Genomic DNA, 19820 nt, shown 5'->3' with positions numbered 1-19820 from the left:
AGTGACACTATTTCAGACTCCTGTCTTGGATTGCTATGGAGATCTGACATGTAGCAGTGAAAAAATGCCATTGTGTCAAATCTGTTGTTGCTGTGCTAATTTTGCCATCATTCTTCTGTAGCAGGTAATATTTTCATCCTCAAATAGTTCTGTTGCTTTCAGCTGAGTTAGGGAACTATGGCAGAAATGAACTTTCAAGGGATGGCACTACGATCTACAGCAGAAGGAAAGGAAAACAACTGCCCCTGAACAGAAGTGTGATGTTTTTTTACAGAATGTTTTATGGTGCCTGAGTAAGTTAATTTTGTTCTTTAAAAATGTATTTAGACCATTAAAAATGCAGACTGCAAAAAGCATTCAAGAGTTTGCGGCTATGGAGGTTATTGTAAGGGGTATCAAAGTTGTACAGGAAAAAAAGGGACAGATGCCTTGTATAGTAATTATTTTTTGCTTAACCTCAGAAATGATAAGCGAGTTGAATACAATACAGTGGAATGATTTAGCTGAGCATAACGTTTACCTCATGAGAGGGGATTTGTTTTTGTTTTGCCTTTAGTAGCAACATTTTGAAAAAAACCCACCCCAGTTTATGATAGAAAGGACTGCAATATTCAAAAGAGAAATCCCTCTTTCACCTGAACAGAAAACTGTATCTGTAGTGCGCACTAACTTCTAGGAGCTATGCAATCAAGCGTATGTTTGTGAGGACAGGCACAAGGGTAGAGCAAAAACAAGAGAGAAAGTGGCCCAGATATAACTCAGATTTGCAGTCTTGGACTGTATAGACCATGCTCTTAAATGCTGAATGCTTCATAGAGAAGGTTATAGTTTTATGCTAAGTGTTTCATAATAAAGCTCTAAGCAGTTGCTGCTTTTTCAGTGCTTTTGTACTGGAAAGCAGTATCTAAAAGCCTTGTGATTCTCAGTTGCTATCCTGAAAAGTCAGGGAAGAAATGTACTGTGCTACAGCATAAACAAACCAGTTAGATGCTTTCTGCTGGTGAAGGGACTGTTGTTGCTGAGGTCAGCGATCCCTCTAATGAGTGCATGTGGAATGACGTACAGAGCGTGCATATCTTACTACGTGCATAGCTCTGTTACTGTGTCCACCATGTTCCGTGAAAATCAGGTGAAAAGGAGGAAACATCAAATTAAGGACACCTTCCATTTCCTTTTGTTGGGCGCTTGAAAGGCATTGTAAGTATTAAACTTCACATGTCTTGAAATGTACTGTCTTGAGTGTCTCAAGTTATTCAGAATGAACTAGTGAACCATTTTTAACATTAGAGAGAGTTAATAAAAAAAAAAACCAAAATTTAAAGGCACTGGCCACAAGAGACCTACCACTGATTGGGTTTGTGCATCCAGCACACTTTTTGGCGTAGAGGTTGCAGAAGCAGCTCAGGCAATAGGCAAACTCATCCCTGGAAGTAAAGCGTTGTCCAGACAATTGCTTCTTGCATCCAGTACAAACGAAGCACTCCTTGTGCCACGGCTGCTCCCGGTATGTAACGCCTCCTGTAGTGATAGCCTGTTTTATGGAAAGTAAGTCAGAAAGTGTTTTCTTGAGGGTGGGAGGTTTGTGTCTTAATTTGGCAGAGAAAGTGATGAGAATTTTGTGGATGGAAGGAAGGAAAGAAGGCCTAACAACAGCAAAATCATCATTTTGGCTGGAGTTGGCCTTGAGAAAAGCATGCAAGTGACTTTTTATAATTTTCCAATTTATACAAAGAGGCCCCATAGTAAAAGTACTTTATTCTCCATATATTGTATAATCTAACTCTCAATTGTCCGCTTGGTTTTTAAAGATAGTCTTTCTGTGTTGTTTTCACATGCATTTGCTAGGATTCGTCTCATCTGTGTTCCTTCATCTGTCCCATTTTTTAATGGTGAGGGAACTGTCTTATGTGTTTCAACTTCCCTGTTACTTTCCTTGGCAAAGACTGTTTTATTTCCAGTTTTAGTTGAAGTTTTTGCTTTGAGCTTCTCCAGACTTCGGGGATTTTCTCTTAACGTTGCTTGCAGAACCAGCTTGCCTCATGTTAGACAAACTGAACTTTTTTTGATCATTTGAGTATTCTTGAGAAGGGTGTAAAATTGGACAGTTTAATTTTTCTTCCTTTCTTCCCTGAAGGGAGGCACCCTGGAAATCAGGCTTGTACATGATCGTGCTACCTAATATGTGTATTTATCTGTGTCTTTGCTTGTTTCCCAGGTATTTTTGAGTCTGTTCTCAAATTTGGTTAAAATTGGACATTATACAGAGTTTTTGAGATGGAGAAACTCTTAGAAGCTTTAGAAACTTGATAAGATGGATGGATGGATGGATAGGAGGTAGCGAAGGTAATTAAGTATAGTTTAGGTCAAAGGCTGAAAGAGAAATTTAGCCTTTACCTGTTTTGTTTTTTCCTGTGCAGCAGCAAAGATGCATTCGTTTCTGGCCAGCTAGTATGTCTGACCAGACTCCAGCTTTGACTGAAAGTGCAAAGGAGCAGGTAGCACACATGGAAGAAAATCTGGGTCATGTGGGCACAGGTGGTGGCTGGCTGGATGCAGAGGGCAAAGGGAGATAGGCAGGAAACGGTGACAGTGGGAAAGGGGATTTACTGTGGATATCGCCATAGTTTTGATTGTCTTTGCCTATGCATATATCCATAGGAAACTGGGATTTGTTAGTTCCATAAGTGATGAGGAGATTATTTTTAGGGAAGAAATGAAAAAAAAAAAATATCAGTGCCTGTGTATAGAATTTAGGAAATTCACAAATAAAAGATCCTTATCCTAGAAAGTCGTATTCCTAAGCATATTGCATTTACTAGTGTTTATTTCAGGAAGAGCATTTGCTCTGTGTAAAGCTTATCTCTCTGTCTTGAACTTCATTAGAATATTAAAAAACTATCAGTGTTAGCTCATCTTCCTTCCAGTTGAAATGTTCAGGTATATGATATATGATGGATTATATTGGAGTGAGGTTATTCCACTTCAGAGGTTTGGTCTTGTTTTGATTTGAAATGTATTCTCTGTATGGTTTCAATACAAAGGGGTCTTTAACCCTGTGTAAGAGAATTCTCATGGTAGTAAATACTGTGCCTGATGTGGGATGGGAACTGAAACTATATCATCGCTTAGAACCAGTTGATTCTGCATCTTGTAACACACATGGAAAAATAAGGTATTTATCTACATGGACATAAAATGGGATGGACTTGAATCCCTTACGTTTTAAATAAATAAAATAAGAGCACTACCTTCTTGCACTGGACGCACTGCATGGCAAACTGCTTTTCATAGCAGGGTACGCAAAAGTTTTGATTGTCCTTAGGGATGAAACTCTTCGTTCCAATAGGCTGTTGGCAGCGGTAGCAGATAAAGCAGGTCTCGTGCCAGCTGTTGCCCTTGTATTCCATCTTCCGAGTACCTGTAATGAAACCAGAGCACCAAGTGAACTTCTGGCTGAGTCAGATGCATTTTGTAGCTCCTGTTTGCCTGACGGGTGCCTGTCAGTCAATAAGCAGTGCAGCTATGAGCTAGGGGCTATTTCATGTTCCTACCAGCTTTGCATGGTATTGGGTACCACTTTAAGTTTTTGGAGAGTGATTGGTTGTTCTCCTATAGAGATGAGAAACATTTACTGCTAATCATGAAGGTTTAGGACACCTTTTTGTGGTGTAATAATAATGAATTCTAATGCACAGGAAGATTCTAGAGAATTCGCAAGGTACCAATAAAAGCTGCTGTTAGTGCTGAGTGAAGGTAAGGCCATTCCTTGTTTAAGTTTGACTTAGTTCACTCAAAGTCCTTTTTATTTCTTTTTCAGACAGATGCAAGATACCCGGTTAATTCCTGGCAAGCTTCTTGCCTCCCTTTCCCAATAAAGCATAGTCACTGCCTGAGACAAAGGATTATTTCGTGTCTGCTCTGGGACCTTGTTCCTATCCTTGTGGAGGTCCACTATAAATTTGCAATGCTTTCCAGCTCTGTAATACCTGTCCTAAATGTTTTTCTGTCTCTTGAAACTTTCAGTAAGAAAGAAGCTTTCTCTCTGTGTTCAGTTGTATTTAAACCATAGTTGCAATGTGAAAGGAAAGAAAAATCTTTAAGCAATCGTTTGCTGAAAAGCAGAAATTGGTACGGACGTTATGAGCCGAAGGTACCTGTCTAGAATGAAGTTTTAGGGTACAGATACTGTACTTTGCAGATTCAGTCCACTGCTGACAGGTGGACTATGAGCCTTTCCAGGAAATTGAAGATATGGACAAATTTCTTTGCACACTATATAATTTCCTATGTACCAGTTTGAGTCAGAATATTTGATGGTGGCCAGAAGGGAAAATAAACAAAAGATGATCCTACTGTTCTGCATTACTCTTGAAGCCTGTAGCAACAAACATGATATCAAATGCTTGGAAGGCTGACAAGCTGATCATGTTGGCTAATGATGAAGAACCACACAAACTCCTTTGATGCCAACTTTCCCCACCCCCATTACTGCAGGGTGAAGTTTTACCATTTTTCCCTTCTTGAGTATTAATTCCTCTTTGTTTACTTAGTTGCATGTTTTTCTTCTTTTTTTTTTTTTTATCTCATTAAATTCTGCCCAGAGGCATACTTCAGGATTTTTGTAAATTTTTGTTTGAAGAATTGACTTGCAGGCGTGTATTAAGTGAACTGTTAATTTTTCTGCCTGATGCTTACATGTTTGAATATTTCTGTTCCATTTTATTAATAGACACCTCTTAAGAATTATGTTCCCCTGTGCTGGTGACTTTATCATACCAAGGAACCAATAAGTCAGTCCTTGAAGGGATGATATTCTGGAAAATGGAGATGTGGATAATTTGTTTTGAATAATCTAGAGTTTTATTTTGACATTTTTAGCTTTTCTGCCTTTGAGATTGTGTTTTCACTGAAACTCAAGGCAGGGGGAGCGCTGTTTTGTTAGCTGCTGGACTGAAGTCAGTGGGAGTTTAGTTTGCAGAAGGACTGAAAGATCAAGCTTGTAATTACTTTAGTATTTAATGGGCATGTCATGATAAAGCTTTATTAAATCTAAATTGTACATTTAGTGCAGCAAAGCAAAGGGCAAGTGTAGCATTAACAGTCCCCATAAAGGGTATCCAACCACTTGCTGGTTCTTTCAAAATGAATTATGTTTCAGTTGGTGATCACAGTGCTCTGGTGTAGCTGCTGTACTAACATGGTGTGCTGTGTAAGTAGAAAATACATGCTGTATGTATTGCTCTCTGAATGTGGTGATATCACAGCTATCCTGAGTAAGCAGCTAAAGATCAGTTGGTGGTTATAAAGCTTCATAAAAATTGATTTCTTCTATTTCAGATTATAAGAGAAGAGGGGATTCTCTCGGTCGCTGAATCCAGCATCCATTACTATATATCAGTCTATAGCCGGCATAATAGGCAAAAAGAGATCCATTTGGTAAATAAACTCCCTGATTATGGGGGTGAATTTGATGAACAATCTTAAAAAGATATAAATTTAGGAAATCCCAGCTTTAAAACTAGCACTGGCTATTCCCAAACATTTTGGTTATTAATGCTGTGTCAGTAAAAGCAGGTACACATGGAGTAATACAAGGAGATGGCTAAACTCCGTCATGAATGGATAGGGCCATTGGCTTTTAAATATCATTGTTGTTTCTATTTATACATCCTATTTCATCACCAGTCCCTCATTTTTACACCTTGGGTGCCCAATGTTGTAGTTTTCAGCTTTTGTCTAAGGTGACCAATGCTAGAATCAGCCAAGGAAAAATTTTACTGGAAAAAGTAACTAGTAATCGTTATTGAGCATGTACATGGATTCTTCAAATTGCCTTTTAATATTTTATTTCTGGACCAATATTCCTTCCGCTTCCAGCCCTCAAATGAGAATGCTATAGTATTGACATGAGCCGATGAGGTTTTAGCAATCTATTACTATAACCTTGTGTTTCATGTTGAAAAAGAAAATAGCTCTTTCATGTTTCTTCATATCTTTGTGCTCAAGAAAGACCTTAGAGGCATGTTGACTGATTTTTCATTTTTGTGAGAGAAACTAAATTTAGAGTAATTACATAAAAAGCTAAATAGTTAAGTAAGCTGTTAAATTTGCAAGGTACTGCTCTTCTTCAAGAAGTGGAAGCCAGTCAAGACAGAGTACAAAGTTGGGATTGGACAAAAAGATCAGTTTTGGTTGTCCAGCCATCAAAAGCCTTTTAATGAATACTTTGTGGAAAATTATAAATCCCACTAATAATAATGCTAAATTAAATAAATACTAATTTTCAAGAGTAATCCACTTCATATGAATAACTGTTCTGTCATGATCCATTATGAAAATTACATATTCTGGTCATGGAAGTGACTCAGACTGTACCATCAACTGAATTTTACAGAGTTCACCATGACTTAGTAGAGATAGTGAAGGAAAAACATTTGTCACAAATGTTGCTGAGTTTATGCTTGATATTTAGCCTAATCTTTTCTTAGTCCTAAAAGTGAGCATCCTAACCTGGCATAATAGTCTTCTTGCACTCATTACATTTGGAAGAGTATTCATTGGAGTAGCAATCAGTACAAAGTAGATGTTCCTCTTTTGCAGCAAAAGGTTTGTCCACCAATGAATTCTTGCACTGGAAGCAGTGGAAACAGGTTTCATGCCAGTGGCGGTCCTTGTAAGACAGATCCTGTAGAAATCCAAAACCACAGAGTAAGCGGAATGAACAGTTTGGACAACTGGAAGCTCAGAGAATGCAATCACGTCCCAGTCTGAACCACAGCCAGGAGCTGAGGCTAATTTGCACAGCTCAAGACAACAAAATGTTCTGATGAAGGTGAACTCATTTTGCTATGATAACCAAGCTCATGACAGCTGTCGACCCTTTTTCAGTTCAAGGTAACCTTCATTTTTTGTATGCGGCAGAGGAACAACTAGTTTCATTTAGGTATTTCCTCTGAGAATAAAGCCCCATTTTGGGGTCAGATTAAAATTTGTTAACCTTATAGGTAAAATAGACTTCCCCTATCTGTCTTAGCTATTGCTGGTGTAGGTCATTTCATAGCTGTTCACTCTTGGACGGAAATCCTTTTCCCAAACACTTCCTGGTATTTATTCAGCTAAACAGGTTTACACCACGGTTGGAAGTGATCTGATCTCTGTTCCTTATTTTTTTAACTGTGACATTTTTTACCAAATCTTGTGTTTTGGTTTACCTATGCTTCAAATGTGGGTCAGACTAGAAGATGGGAGACCATATTGTACCTGCAGCCAGTGATTCAAAACACTCTGGCCAAGGGATCAACATGGGCATCTAAGTATTCAAAATACTCTCTGCAGTGGTACTTTTTATTATTTAAAGAAACAGTCTTTTTAAAACTTGTGACCTAAAGGGATGGATTGTGCCTTTTAAAATTTAAATTAAGGTGGCCTAATCATACAACACTTTGTATTTGGACTTCAAACAAAATGGAGCTTAGATCATTACAAGAAAAGGTGTCTACCCCAAAATATGTAGGCTTCAGTTGGAGGTGTGAGTGTGAGGGGGCTAGTTTTGCCATGAATGGGGAGTATGAAAATTCACTAGAAATAAATTCTCAGATTTTAGCTCAAGATTCACTATGTGTTAATTACAAGCACTGAATTAATCTGCTTAAATGAAGGAAAGAATGGCTTGTGGAGTATCAGATTTTTAAACTGTGAAAACTGAAGCATCGCAAAATCTTCAAACAGAATCTGGCCTAAGCTGCTCTGTCAGTCAGTACAGTCACAGGTAACTCCAGATGTGCAACCGTAGCCCAGAGCAAACAACAGATTCTAGGGATTTAGGTTAACCTAAAATAACAGCACATTAGGTCTGCAGGAGCCTTGTTCTCATAAATAGCTAACAGGACACCCTGAAATAGTTTCACCTAGCTCAACTGATATGTGATAACTTGTTAAACTATAGTAACTTCACTCACAATGTGACCATGCAATTAGGAATTTTTGTTTGGGCATCTGCGCTACTCACCTAAATGTCTTAAATCACCGTGAGTAACAGTTGGTATCCAATGTGTCTTTCATCTCTGAGATTCCATTCTGTGATAGAGTATCTAAGGCTCCTGCTTGCAACTTTCAGACAGTTGTTTATTCTCATCTATTCACTTCAGCTAACTCCTTTTGAAACAACACGCTTCTGACTGCAAAATTTTAATCTTTTCTAATGGCAAAATAATAAAAAAAATCTTCAGAGGTTGCTTAGATTTTTTTCTCCTTAAATGAAATCGAATATTCTAAATCTGATCTCAGAGGGGAATACTATTTTCAACAGAAAAATACAACATACAGCCAACAGAGTTTTCCAAGATGTGAAGTTTGCCTGCTGGAAAATAGAATGACAACAGATCTGGTTTTCTTGCTCTTATAGCAGAAGTTATAAGAACTTTTTTCCCCCGTTCACTGTCTTTCTCCTCTTTTTGCAATGTTCTGCAAGCTATATTTTATCTCCAAAATTCATATTCTGATATCTCCTTTTGTTCTGCCTTATTTCATCAATGAAATTATACCCTGGAGAAGGTTTGTGCCTTTTAGAAGAGGAGTAATGAAGATGAGGATGAGGGGTCAATGATGAAAGGTTTGATCCTTGAGCCAGTTATGATGGCGGCTTGTATAGACAGTAGCTGAGTAGGTGGAAGTAGCAGGTATTTCATCACGACAAAGCGATGAAGCCCAGTGACAACCCAAAGTACCCAAGATACAGACTGACTTGAATAATCTTTAGCTACATTGGATGATTATAACAGATACAGTCATCGAATGTAGAGGGTGTCTAGGATGTCTGGCTTTGACATGCCTGCAGCAGAATATTAGACCAATGAAATGGATATTGCTTTCTTTCTATGAAACTCTTACATCTTAAGCAAAGAAGTCCATGGTACTGATGAAATAGTTTCTGCATCATGATTGTTCTTAGGTCAGTGTAATAAAGTCACTGAAAATAAGGTCTGGTCTGTTTCAGTGTGCCGTGTATCTAACCAGAGTCTTTGGCTTGTGCATAAGCTGTGGATGTATTAGTCTGGAACAGATTCTGCTCTACACTGGAGAAGCTGCATGTGCAAAACTGACTTCCAGCTTGTCTGCCTGTCAGGCTGGTCCTCAGTTAAGCTGAAATAGCATTAGGTTTACTCTAGGCATGTGAGCTCGGTTATGCTAGCTGATTGTAACCCAAATAAATCTGAGGGTACAAGTGATAAAAAACTAATTCTTGTTTATTGCATGGATTTCCAGGAAGGGATGAAAAAGAAAATTACTGTTGTGGACTTGGAACTGGAGTGTATCCTTAAAATATTGACAAGCGTGACTTCTCAGCCACTTTATGCAACTCAGTGGAAATGAATCCCTGGTGCTGCATATTTTAACTGTAGCTTTTAATGCAGCCTCTCTGTTGCCTAAAAGAAATAGAGTGACTTTTGCCATCTATCTGTGTGTCTGTCTATGAAAACTGACAGCCATGTGCTTTTGTTAGATAAAGCACGCATAATCACAGGTAAGAGACTTGTTAGGTAAAGGACAGGCAAGAGACTGAAGAATTACCATAGATTGACATGTGAGAAGTAGAACAGTGTTTACATATATAGAGATGCATGCACACAGGTGCTTGTGGACATGGTCTGTCCTGTGCGAGTGTTTTGCAGTTGAAGTGCAGAGAGCACCAGACCAATTCCAGTTGTGGTGCTGGTGAAAAGAGGAGGGGAGAGAGGCAATGCCTGTCCCTGCAGCGCTGTGGTAAAGAGTGGGGCAGAATTTGCAGGGAGAACTATTTAACACTTCATTCAGTTACTTTTCTTCTGAGCATGGAAAATAATCCTTCCCTTACATGGTTTCATTTGAAGATAAAAATGGCCAAATTAGCAATTGCTGAAACTACTCAGATTTCAATGGGGGCTTTTCTCGGCCTCAGCTCAGAATTTCAGCTCAGTGTTCCTTGGGACAACCAAATGAATAATGGATTTTTCTCATACAGATACCAGAGAGTGTGCCAAGTGGAGATCCTTTGTACACATTCAGATGACTCTTAAGAATATGGTGCAAGCAAAATTTAATGCAGATCCTATTTGTATCCAAAACTGTTTAATCTCGCCATTATGTACTTCGCAAGCAATTTTATTTTCACTTATTTTTATGATGTCAGCCCCCCCCCCCCGCAATAAAACTTTGTCAAGATAACTGTTTTCAATTGGCAAGATCACATTTTATAGCTCCTTTATAGCTCTGTGTGGTTTTGATCCAGCACGGTTTATTTGCCCTTTAGAATGGGGCTGCAGATGACTTTTTAAAAAAATAGAAAAGTGTTTGTTTTTTTTAAACTAGAAGAACCCCAAGACTGATGTAACGAAGTAATTGGGTTAAGCAAAGACTCCTCATATCCTGCAACTATATTGTCTTCTACTCTGGCTTTATAAGTCTAAGTAAACTTAAGCCATTATGTATTATCTTTACTCCTGAACTGGTTTTCAATAGGGACCCAACAGGAAGAAGAAGATTAGAGACCTTATTACCAGAAAAGTAACCAAATATGTTCATGAATGAAGACTACATCATACTTTTTTACTTGCCACAATGCTCTTTTCAGAAGGTTGAGCAGAGGAAATGGGATATGCCAACAAAACGCTGTACAGATTTTAGCCATGCACACCCTGTGGCAAAACACTTATCTATGTTAGAGTGGCACATACTTGTCAAAAGCATGTTTAGAAAAGGTGAAAACAAGTGATATTGTGCTGAACCCAGCCCCTTAGGGATTTCAGAAGAGATGAAGATACCTGCCTCTTTTACCATTCCATTTCACAACTTGTCTGATCGTCAGTAACGCACTGAAAAAGTGTTGCAACTCAGGGCTTAAACATTACAAATTAGAAAAATTAGTATTTTCTCCCTTTCCTGATCCACGTTACTAGAAGCTTTGTTTTTTGTTTACTTTATATGTAAGACTGTCCCTTTTGATTCATTTTTGGCCTATGTGCTGGCATAGTATCTTTATCTCACAATTCACTTTCCATTTCTTTCTCACATTTTACAGAGAGAGTTTTCACCCCTCCTGCCTGCCAATGGCAACTTGTGAACTACATTTTACACTGGATTACTGTAGGTATTTCCTGTATTTGTGATGGTTTCTATACCATAAGGTCTGCAAGGAAACTATTAAAAAAGCTAAAGAACATAGTGGATGGATTCCTAGAAAGAACCATGAAACCGCAGAGGTGGAGATATGGTGAGCATTCATCTGGGATGTAGGCGACTAAATGACAATTCTTTTTAGGAAGAATAAATTGCTACTAGAACCTGTTGGTATATGGATAATGTGTAACAGCTGTGAGGGAAATAGCATTGTGTTTTTCTACTGCCTGCCAGTGCCTCCTGCCACTCAGTATATGAAGCTTTTAATTTGTCTGTGAAAGTTTCATAAACATCAGCTAGAAATGTTTGCAGCTAACAAAATGGCCGAAGTCCAAAAGTGTCATTCAGAGTTTTTTCGGTGGGAAAAAGAACATTTACAATAAAGAACAAATTAGTTATTACTCAGTTACATTCACAGCTACCCATAAATTACCATAGAAAGTGAAGCAACTTCTCCCCTGATTTGAATTCAAAGAAAGCTTCTCTTCAGGACAGTGGTTTTGTGGGCTCTCTGTGCCGTACTAAAACACAAGGTGAAAATCTGGCATCAGTTAGATCCTCTCAGAGCCCAGTGCTGCCAAAGTTGGGGTATTGCCAGTGTCTCAGCAGGCTTAAGTTCAACTCAGATGAGCTGATGCTATGCAGTAGTGTCACAGAGGGAGAGCTGGCTCTCCTCTTGCCAACACCTGTTTTACCTTGGTGTAACCCTTTCAGCGATAGGAGGGTTGCTTTTAATTGGGAGGGCTGGTAGGAGGGAAATTAAGAGCATCTCGGCTGCAGCTGGGTCTTCACTTCAGCTCTTCTCAGTGTAGAGCAACAGCAGTGGCTAAGAAGGGACTTGCAAAGGAGGATCTGAGGTGATAGCTACATTGAGCTTTTCAAGTTGCAATGTGGGTGTGAGGGTGGGTGCCCCTGCCAGATGTAGAGGCCTGGATGTGACCCTTTCTGATAACACTGTCACGTCGTTAGGTTTTAGTTCCAAATTTCACAGCTGGATAAAGGCTATGTCAGAACATACAAATAAATATGGAGTACATTTTGTACATGCAGTAAACATACTGGTTTTATTCCCAAACACAGTACATTTTATCTTCTTTGCTCAGGGGGAAATGCAAATGCAATGTGTAAAAATATATCAAAATACATACACATATGTCTGTGTATGTGTATATATGTATATTTCTTGTGTGTTCAAATACCTATGTACATATACAGTTTAATGAAGGGCAGAATCATGATTTTGGGTGGCTTTGTGTTTTATGGCTGAATTATGCTCAGTCATACGGTGCACAGGCTTCAGTTGAAATTTATCTTGTGGTTGAGGCATTTATAAGGGCTCTCTCAAATGTATTTTCTAGCATCTATTACTGTCATTGAAAAATTACTCTTGTTTTCCTCTCAGTGGGAATGTTAATACGACCTCTTTTTCTACCCAACCACATATTTTTTTTTGCCATATATAAAATATTCTCATATTGCAGATAATTAGGGGCTTTTTTCCCCCTATCCACTATTAGAGTGTCTTGCTTAAAAGTACGGAAGAGCTGTATATCAGATAACACCCACACTCCCTAAATCCATAAATCTGGGTTGAAAAGTTCAGTCTGATTAATTCCTGAATACTTTGTCCGAGATTTGTTGAAGCCAGTCCAAGTTTTTAAATTCTTGAATATCAACACATGGAAATATCTTCTCAGGGGATTAGAAAGAGACCTTAAAACAAAAGCACATTCTGGAATGGGGCAGAAATATTTTGCTTTTTCAGGTCAGGCCAGCTGTATCTCTTCTCTAATCTGATTATTTATAAGCTGTAGAAAAGCTGGAAGTTTTATACCTTCTTACAGATTATTGCCAGTTCCCTGTCATGATGGTGAAACGTTCTCACCTTTTTAAGGCTTCTGAAAGGGGCTTTCCTACTGATTTGCCAATAGAGTGGGATAGATCAATTCGGAAGATACAAGACATTTGTTTTTCCAATCTGAGTAAATATATATTTTTATCTCTCTGAATGAGCAATAGAGTGGCATCATCAGTAATAGAGACTAACAGGTGCTTCTAGAGGTACGGATCAGCAATGTAGGAAATCAAACGGCAGACCTCCTCGTACCAGTCAAGAACCACACGGCCATGCAATGCCAATTGGTGTTCTAGTGCAAACTCATTCTATCAGTGAAGCTCCTGGCCAACTTTGAACAGGTCAATTTTGTACAAGGAGGATGTCTATTGAATGAAGTCTGTCTCTAGCCATTCAACAGACACTTCAGCGGATGGCTTAAATATCATCTGTCTTCATTCAGCAGCATAAAACTGGGATGAACTCCAGTTGTTTTGGTTAATTTGAAAGAAATGCAGGTGGTCGCACCTGATTTGTACCAGGTAGGTGTTCCCATGTGGTGCAGTGGTGCATAGCTCAAGCAAGTAAGTCCTCAGCTCCGTCGGCTCCAATCTTTAGTTAGACTCCAGTGTCATCATGCTGCATTTAAAAGGTCAATTATTCTAACTCTGTTCTGACTTACTACTTGGATCAGCACTAGCCAGATTTTTGTGGCCCATGAGTTGGCACCTTTTCTTGAATGTGTCTTGCCTTTTGATGACAACTGAGTTGTGGTCACGGCAAAGCCAGCAGTGGCTTAGCTCCCTCTGGCACAAAGGTAGGCAAAATCAGCTTCTGCCACCTTTCCAGGTCCCAGCTGGCCCCAAGGACAGTCAGACTCTCCTAGCGAGTTAGAGATATTTTCTAACATCAGATCAACCTATGCCTTATGGGAAGAAAAAGGCATTCTTCTATTTCTATTAAAATGCCTGGTAAAGAAGGGTTTGCCAAGTGAGGTGGTGAAAAGCAGATACAGGGGTTCAGAAAGCATGCTCTCCCACCAAGTGAAACCCCTAGGTAGCTGTTGAGCTGGATCCTTCCAGGTGGTAGCACAATGTCTCAGAGCTGTGTATCCAGGCTACTCTGTCAAGATTTCTGTAACAAGATACAAATCTGACATACCTTGCAGTCAGCACCAATTGTTTTTTTGCATTCCTCGCAGGTGTTAGAGTAAAGGTTTTCATAGCATTTCACACAGTAGGGGCTGTCCTCCCTCAGGATGTACTTCTTACCAAACAGGGACTCTTTGCAGTAGTGGCAGTCAAAGCGTTCAGTCATGTTGGTGTCTGGAGTCCAGCTGTCCTGTCATGAAGACAGAAATAGGCGCATGTCAGATTGAGATACACTTGACCCAATCCCCCAGGAAACGTTTATCACCTCCGGTTTATCACTTGTATCTCAATTTGAATTCAACATTCAGTCAGATAAATGAACAACAGGAAGAAACTGGATTATAAATTTTGCAGTGTTGGTTAATGGCAATAGCCCATCTACTTTAGCCATCCACTGGTGTGTCTTTGACCAAAGCTAGTGTTAGAGATGAGAGGAAGGAGTAAATCCTGAGTCAGAAGAATTCACATGAGATTTGTGAATGGGATTTGACCAATAGGTCCAAAGCAAGAAGCTGTCTCTGTAGGGCATGGAGGGAGCCAAGTACGTTAACAGGATGAGCCAGCTAATCTTCAGAGGGAACAACGTCTCCATAAAACAATACAAAGGTTTGCATTGCTGGTAGACTTTAGTCATGCGCAGGCTATCGCGCAGCATTGTTATGTGCTTCTATTCCTTTCTTCTCTGCATTTTCAGTGATCTGATGTCTGGCAATCATTGCCCTGCAGCGAGACACCAACCCTCCATATCTGTGTACGTGTGGGACTATGAGCACTGTTAGCAGCTGGAGATGTGGGGTTGGTGATGGTGTATCTGATTCCTCTCTGATGCAGCTGAATGAGTTATCCAACAGCTCTAGTGTACTGGGACACAAATGGGAGCTAGATACCCTTGTTCAGATAAATGTCAAGTGATGTTTATGGAAGGGGAAAAACAAGTAGAAGAAACTGCAAATGATGCTTGTCTAAATTTGGGACAGCTGCTGTTTGCTTCTCAGGTCTTGTTAGGTCTCCAGCATTTTCTGGATGCACACACAAGTAAAGATCACACAAATACCTTTAATTACCTGCATGAATGTTCATTGTTGCCTGGGACAATTTATTTTGTGTTTCATTGGAGTCATTAGGTTCTTTCTTAACCTGAGGTTTGCAGCATGTGTTGCACCTGAAATCTGTTTGGAGGTTACAGCTGGAGCAGGGCATAGCTGCCTGCTTAGGAAGGGGAATTTCCCAGGCAGAAACCACATTCCACTTGGACTGCACAATCTTCACTGCCTGCCAGGCCTCATCTCCTCTTTAAACTGCATTTGATCTATAAAGCCTTAAATGTTTTTGGGTACTAATGGCTTAAGTAGCTACCTCTGTCTTTCACACATAAGTGACATTTACAGCAGCTGTTATCCTTTTGCCAATTTCATCTCTCAGATTTAAACACAAAGTTGTTACTTGCTTAGTGTTCTTGGCATAGGTTGCTGGATTCTGGAGTTTGTCCTCTCCTAGTGGTGGGAGTCACCCTTAGGACATTCTGAAATCCTGAGATCTCTGAAATCCAGAGTTCTCCTACAGGTTTTCGGGTTTTATTATTCTCTTTTGTTCCCCACAGCTGGGGTTTGATTAAGGTTTTAGGGCAGTCCGAGTGAGCAAAGTTTGTTTTGATGGCCAGAATTTTTTTTCTTTTTTAATGCTCATTCAACTGCTGAATTGTGTGGTGCATAGTGCTTTTATATGTGTGAAGTGGGTAATTGATGGCTCAGCTTCTGGGAAGTCTTTTGAACTCCGAATAACTACTAAAGAAGAAAAAGACACAAGCTACCAAACCCCAAAATGTGCTTGAAAGAAAAATCCTGACAGCTGGTAATCTGTGCTACTGACAACCCAGAAGGAATAGCAGCCCCCCTGCTTTGACCTTACAGATGCTTTAGGAACTAATTAACTTTCTTACCCCCAAAGGGAGCTAGGAGTGTGCTAGGTGTTTTTTGTCCTTAAGGAGTAGAGGGTACAGGCTGAGGGCTGACCTGCTGGAAGGCAGCTCTACAGACAAGGACCAGGGAGTTCTGGTGGACCCCAAGCTGCCCGGGAGCCAGCAGTGTGTCCCCATGGCCAAGGCCAGTGGCACCCTGGGGTGCATGAGGAGCAGCGTGGCCAGCAGGTCGAGGGAGGTGATCCTCCCCCTCTGCTCTGCCCTGGTGAGGCCGCACCTGGAGTGCTGGGTCCGGTGCTGGGCTCCCCAGTTCCAGAGGGACAGGGAACTACTGGGGAGGGTCCAGTGGAGGGCTACAGGGGTGATGAGGGAATGGAGCATCTCCCTCGTGAGAAAAGGCTGAGAGACCTGGGGCTGCTTAGTGTGGAGAAGACCGAGGGGCGATCTTACCAATGCGTACAAATGTCTTAAGGGTGAATGTCAAGAGGACGGGGCCTGGCTCTTCTCAGTGGTGCCCAGTGACAGGACAAGGGGCAATGGCACAAACTGCAACATAGAAAGTTCCACCTGAACGTGAGGAAGAACTCCTTTACCTTGAGGGTGACGGAGCCCTGGGACAGGCTGCCCAGAGGGGCTGTGCAGTCTCCTTCTCTGGGGACATTCAAAACCCGCCTGGACAGGACTCTGTGCAACCTGCTGTGGGTGACCCTGCTGTAGCAGGGGCTTGGACTGGGTGATCTGCAGAGATGCCTTCCAACCCTGACCTTCCCGTGATTCTGTGGTAGGGACTGACAACAAGAAGACAGAAAGTAAGAAGACTTATGCTGGAGAGAGAAGCAAATGACTCCTCAAAGTTCCCCTCTAGCCCGTCTCCAACAGCAGTGGCTAGCAATGAAAGTGTAAGGGAGGAGAACAGGGACAGTACAGTGACCTTTCCTTAATAACTGCAGCTTATGTTATTTCTGTAAATATCTGCTCTATGAAGACACCTCAGGGGCAGCTCTGGGTGGGGTTTGAGGCACAACTCCAGAGATCTGGGAAATCAAATGACAAGGAAAGAAAGTTCCCAAGATCTGTATTTTGGTTTTAGTTGTGTGAATCTTTTATTGGATCTAATTTCAGATCCAATATCTCTTAAAGTTAAGAATTCAAGTTCATGTGGTTTCATTCAGAAATCTGGAATTCAGGGTGAAACATCCCAGACTCCAGGCTGTTTAGATCTGGGCCTTGGAATGGATCTCACAATCTACTATGTGATATTTTGAGGATATTTGACACAGGGTGGTGATGGTGGTGATGTTCTTCTCTGGAGAGAATTAAATGTAAAGTAATCACGGGGCCTATCTGTTGAAAAATTAGCAGGAACATCAAACGAATGAGTTCACTGTTGGCTTACAAACAAGGAATGCAAAATCATACTGAGCAATATTTTTGCCTGTCACTTTGTACACATGGTCCTTTACATTGTCAGTCTGTTGGTTCCTGTCATATATATAAAAAAAAATGTGTTTAGCTTAGGGCAGGTTTTATGCCCTGCTTTGGGCTTCAAGAAAAAATTACCAAAAGACTTGCACATGCACAGTGGTGGATGGACACAAACTGCAATTCAACCTTCTTGCCATTCATTTATTTCTTCCCCTTGTGTTTGATACTTGTTAACAGTAAAGCTTTGTGGGCCAGAGGGTCATCTTTATTGCACCTCCTTGTGGTATGACAAGGTCTTTAGATATTATTGCAGTAGAAATTCTATACTTAAGCTTTTTTGAGGTCGCCTTCAACATTATCATGAAGGAGAAACTGATTTTTCTGCCATACAGTCTTCTTCCTACAGCATTAGGCATAACAAGTACATCTCCAAAAGGAAAAGAGCTTTCCATTGCATGCCCAGAAAAGAAGTTACAGCTTATGCCAAATGTTAGCACTACCCACGTTGTGTCTTCCAGGAAGTAAGAATTGGCATGAAAATTACCAAAAAGTTAATAGGCTGACTTAAAAAATATGCTTCTTTCCTCTTCTTCCCCTGTTTGTGCAAACAGTTTCATTTTACTTGCAGTAATTAAGTTATCATATTACCTCGTAAAAACTAGGGCTCGTAATGTTATTAAGAAAGCATCCAGATTTCCCCTATCCCATGACACTATTGGCTGCTGGAAAAGGGAACTAGCTGATCCAGAACTTGTCTCCTTTTTCAGCCATGCCTGCAAGCCTAAGAAGAGATGTTCTGTACATTTCTTATTTCAACCCCTCTTAGGGGGCGTTGAACACAGAGGTATAGATGCACACACACAAGAGAGACAAATAAGCCAAGGGAAACTGTCTAAAAAATGTAGGAGTTGTTTAGTTTATTCAGTGAGGTGAAGCTCTGAACTCTTGTTGTAGCAGTCTGGAGACACAGAATTAAGTCCCTGTAGATGCCAAAGGGGGACTTGCTGTTGGCCTCTGTTAGGTCAAAAGGGCTGGGGCTCTACCTGTACCTCTGGAACAGGATGTTCTGTTTAACACCTGTGCAGGAATTAAAAGGGCTTCGGAGACAACACTTCTTCCCCCAAGATGTGCACACATTTCTCCCAACTGACTTTTTTCCAGAAAAACTGTGCACATGGAGAACTTTTTATCTGTTTTTTTTCTTTCCCCTGAGAAAGAACTCCAGTGACATAAGCCATACAGGTCTAGGGTGTTTGGAAACAATTTATATTAATGTTCCAAAGGCTAAAATGCGAAGATCTATGATATCTTTTGCAACTATGAACTAACAGTTCAGACTATGCTGGTTTTTCTGGCAAGAGGTGATTATTTTCCCGTAACTTAGCAGCTACTGCCACATTCATTATCTATCATATCGTTGCAGCAACTGCAAGCCATGTGCCATGCAAGGGGAGGGGGGGGAAACTCGTTTTGTTTCTTTTTGATTTACTTTAGGAAAAGAAGAAATGACTATTTGCGGGTAGCAATGACTAGGCAGGGTGGGGGAAGTTACGTGTAGTCAGAATCCACCTGAACTCCAGTGTGTGGAAGTTAGCTGGTGTAGATGCACACCATGGACTCCCAAAGCAATACTGTGTGTTTAGATTTACTAAACAAATTAAGGGGTGGTAGCCTTCTTTCTTTGGCTGGCCAGGTATAGCTTATGCTCTGCTTCATGGGATGAGCACCCACAGACACTGTTATGATAGAGCAGAGGGAAAGCAAAGGGAACCTGAGTCCTTGGAGGTCTTGCTGGCCATAGGGCAGGTGTTGCCTCTTCGAGTTGCTTGGATCCCTGACCCCCAAGAGTGGGCTCTTGGCCATGGGGAGCCAAGCCAGCTGATGCAGAACAGCCAAGTCTCCCTCTGTGGGCCGCAGAAGGACATTTGCTTCCTTACACTAAAGATGGCCAATGCGAAGCTAACCATGCACTGAGAGGCAAGTGATGCACAGCTCACCCTGCAGGAAGCCCAGCCAGCCACTCTTCCCTTCCACATGCCCTCTGTCCCTGCCAGCGGCTACTGGGGTACCACTGCATGAAGGTGCATTTCTTGAGTAAAGAGAGGAAAAGGGGAATACATTTACAAGGTTTTTGAGATGCTGAAGCTTATTACTATAACCATTGTTCATACCAGCATCTTTCTGTAGGTTCTTAAATAGGGGAGACGTGATTACTGCAGGGAACAAGGGGTAACCTGGATCCCGTGATCTGGGGTTTATGCTAAGCTTGTAAATGAGACAGTTTTGCTTAGACAGGTGTGGCTGCACTCTTTCTTTTAAATTTTTAAGTTGAGAAGAA

At 40.7% G+C, this 19820-nt stretch overlaps 1 protein-coding gene across 7 annotated transcripts in view; it reads right to left on the bottom strand.

Moving 5' to 3' along the window:
- The window catches only part of FHL2 (four and a half LIM domains 2), a 67083-nt gene that overhangs the window by 936 nt on the left and 46327 nt on the right, over nt 1–19820 (bottom strand). For 5 of the 7 annotated variants that reach the window (XM_080377476.1, XM_080377477.1, XM_080377475.1 and 2 more), the window contains exons 2-5: nt 14150–14329; nt 6511–6685; nt 3249–3418; nt 1345–1531 (exon numbers count right to left, since the gene is read on the bottom strand). In XM_080377476.1, the coding sequence (XP_080233602.1) occupies nt 1345–1531; nt 3249–3418; nt 6511–6685; nt 14150–14305 (688 nt within the window). In that variant the 5' untranslated portion in view covers nt 14306–14329. The remainder of the gene's footprint in view (nt 1–1344; nt 1532–3248; nt 3419–6510; nt 6686–14149; nt 14330–19820) is intronic. The other 2 variants (XM_080377478.1, XM_080377479.1) reach the window with 1 other exon arrangement.

Source organism: Falco punctatus (assembly GCF_963210335.1).
Source record: "Falco punctatus genome assembly, chromosome: 2".
In the NCBI taxonomy this organism is placed as follows: Eukaryota; Metazoa; Chordata; class Aves; order Falconiformes; family Falconidae; genus Falco; species Falco punctatus.
Note: the sequence above shows the minus strand (reverse complement) of the source record. Positions and strands in the feature narration are given on the sequence as shown.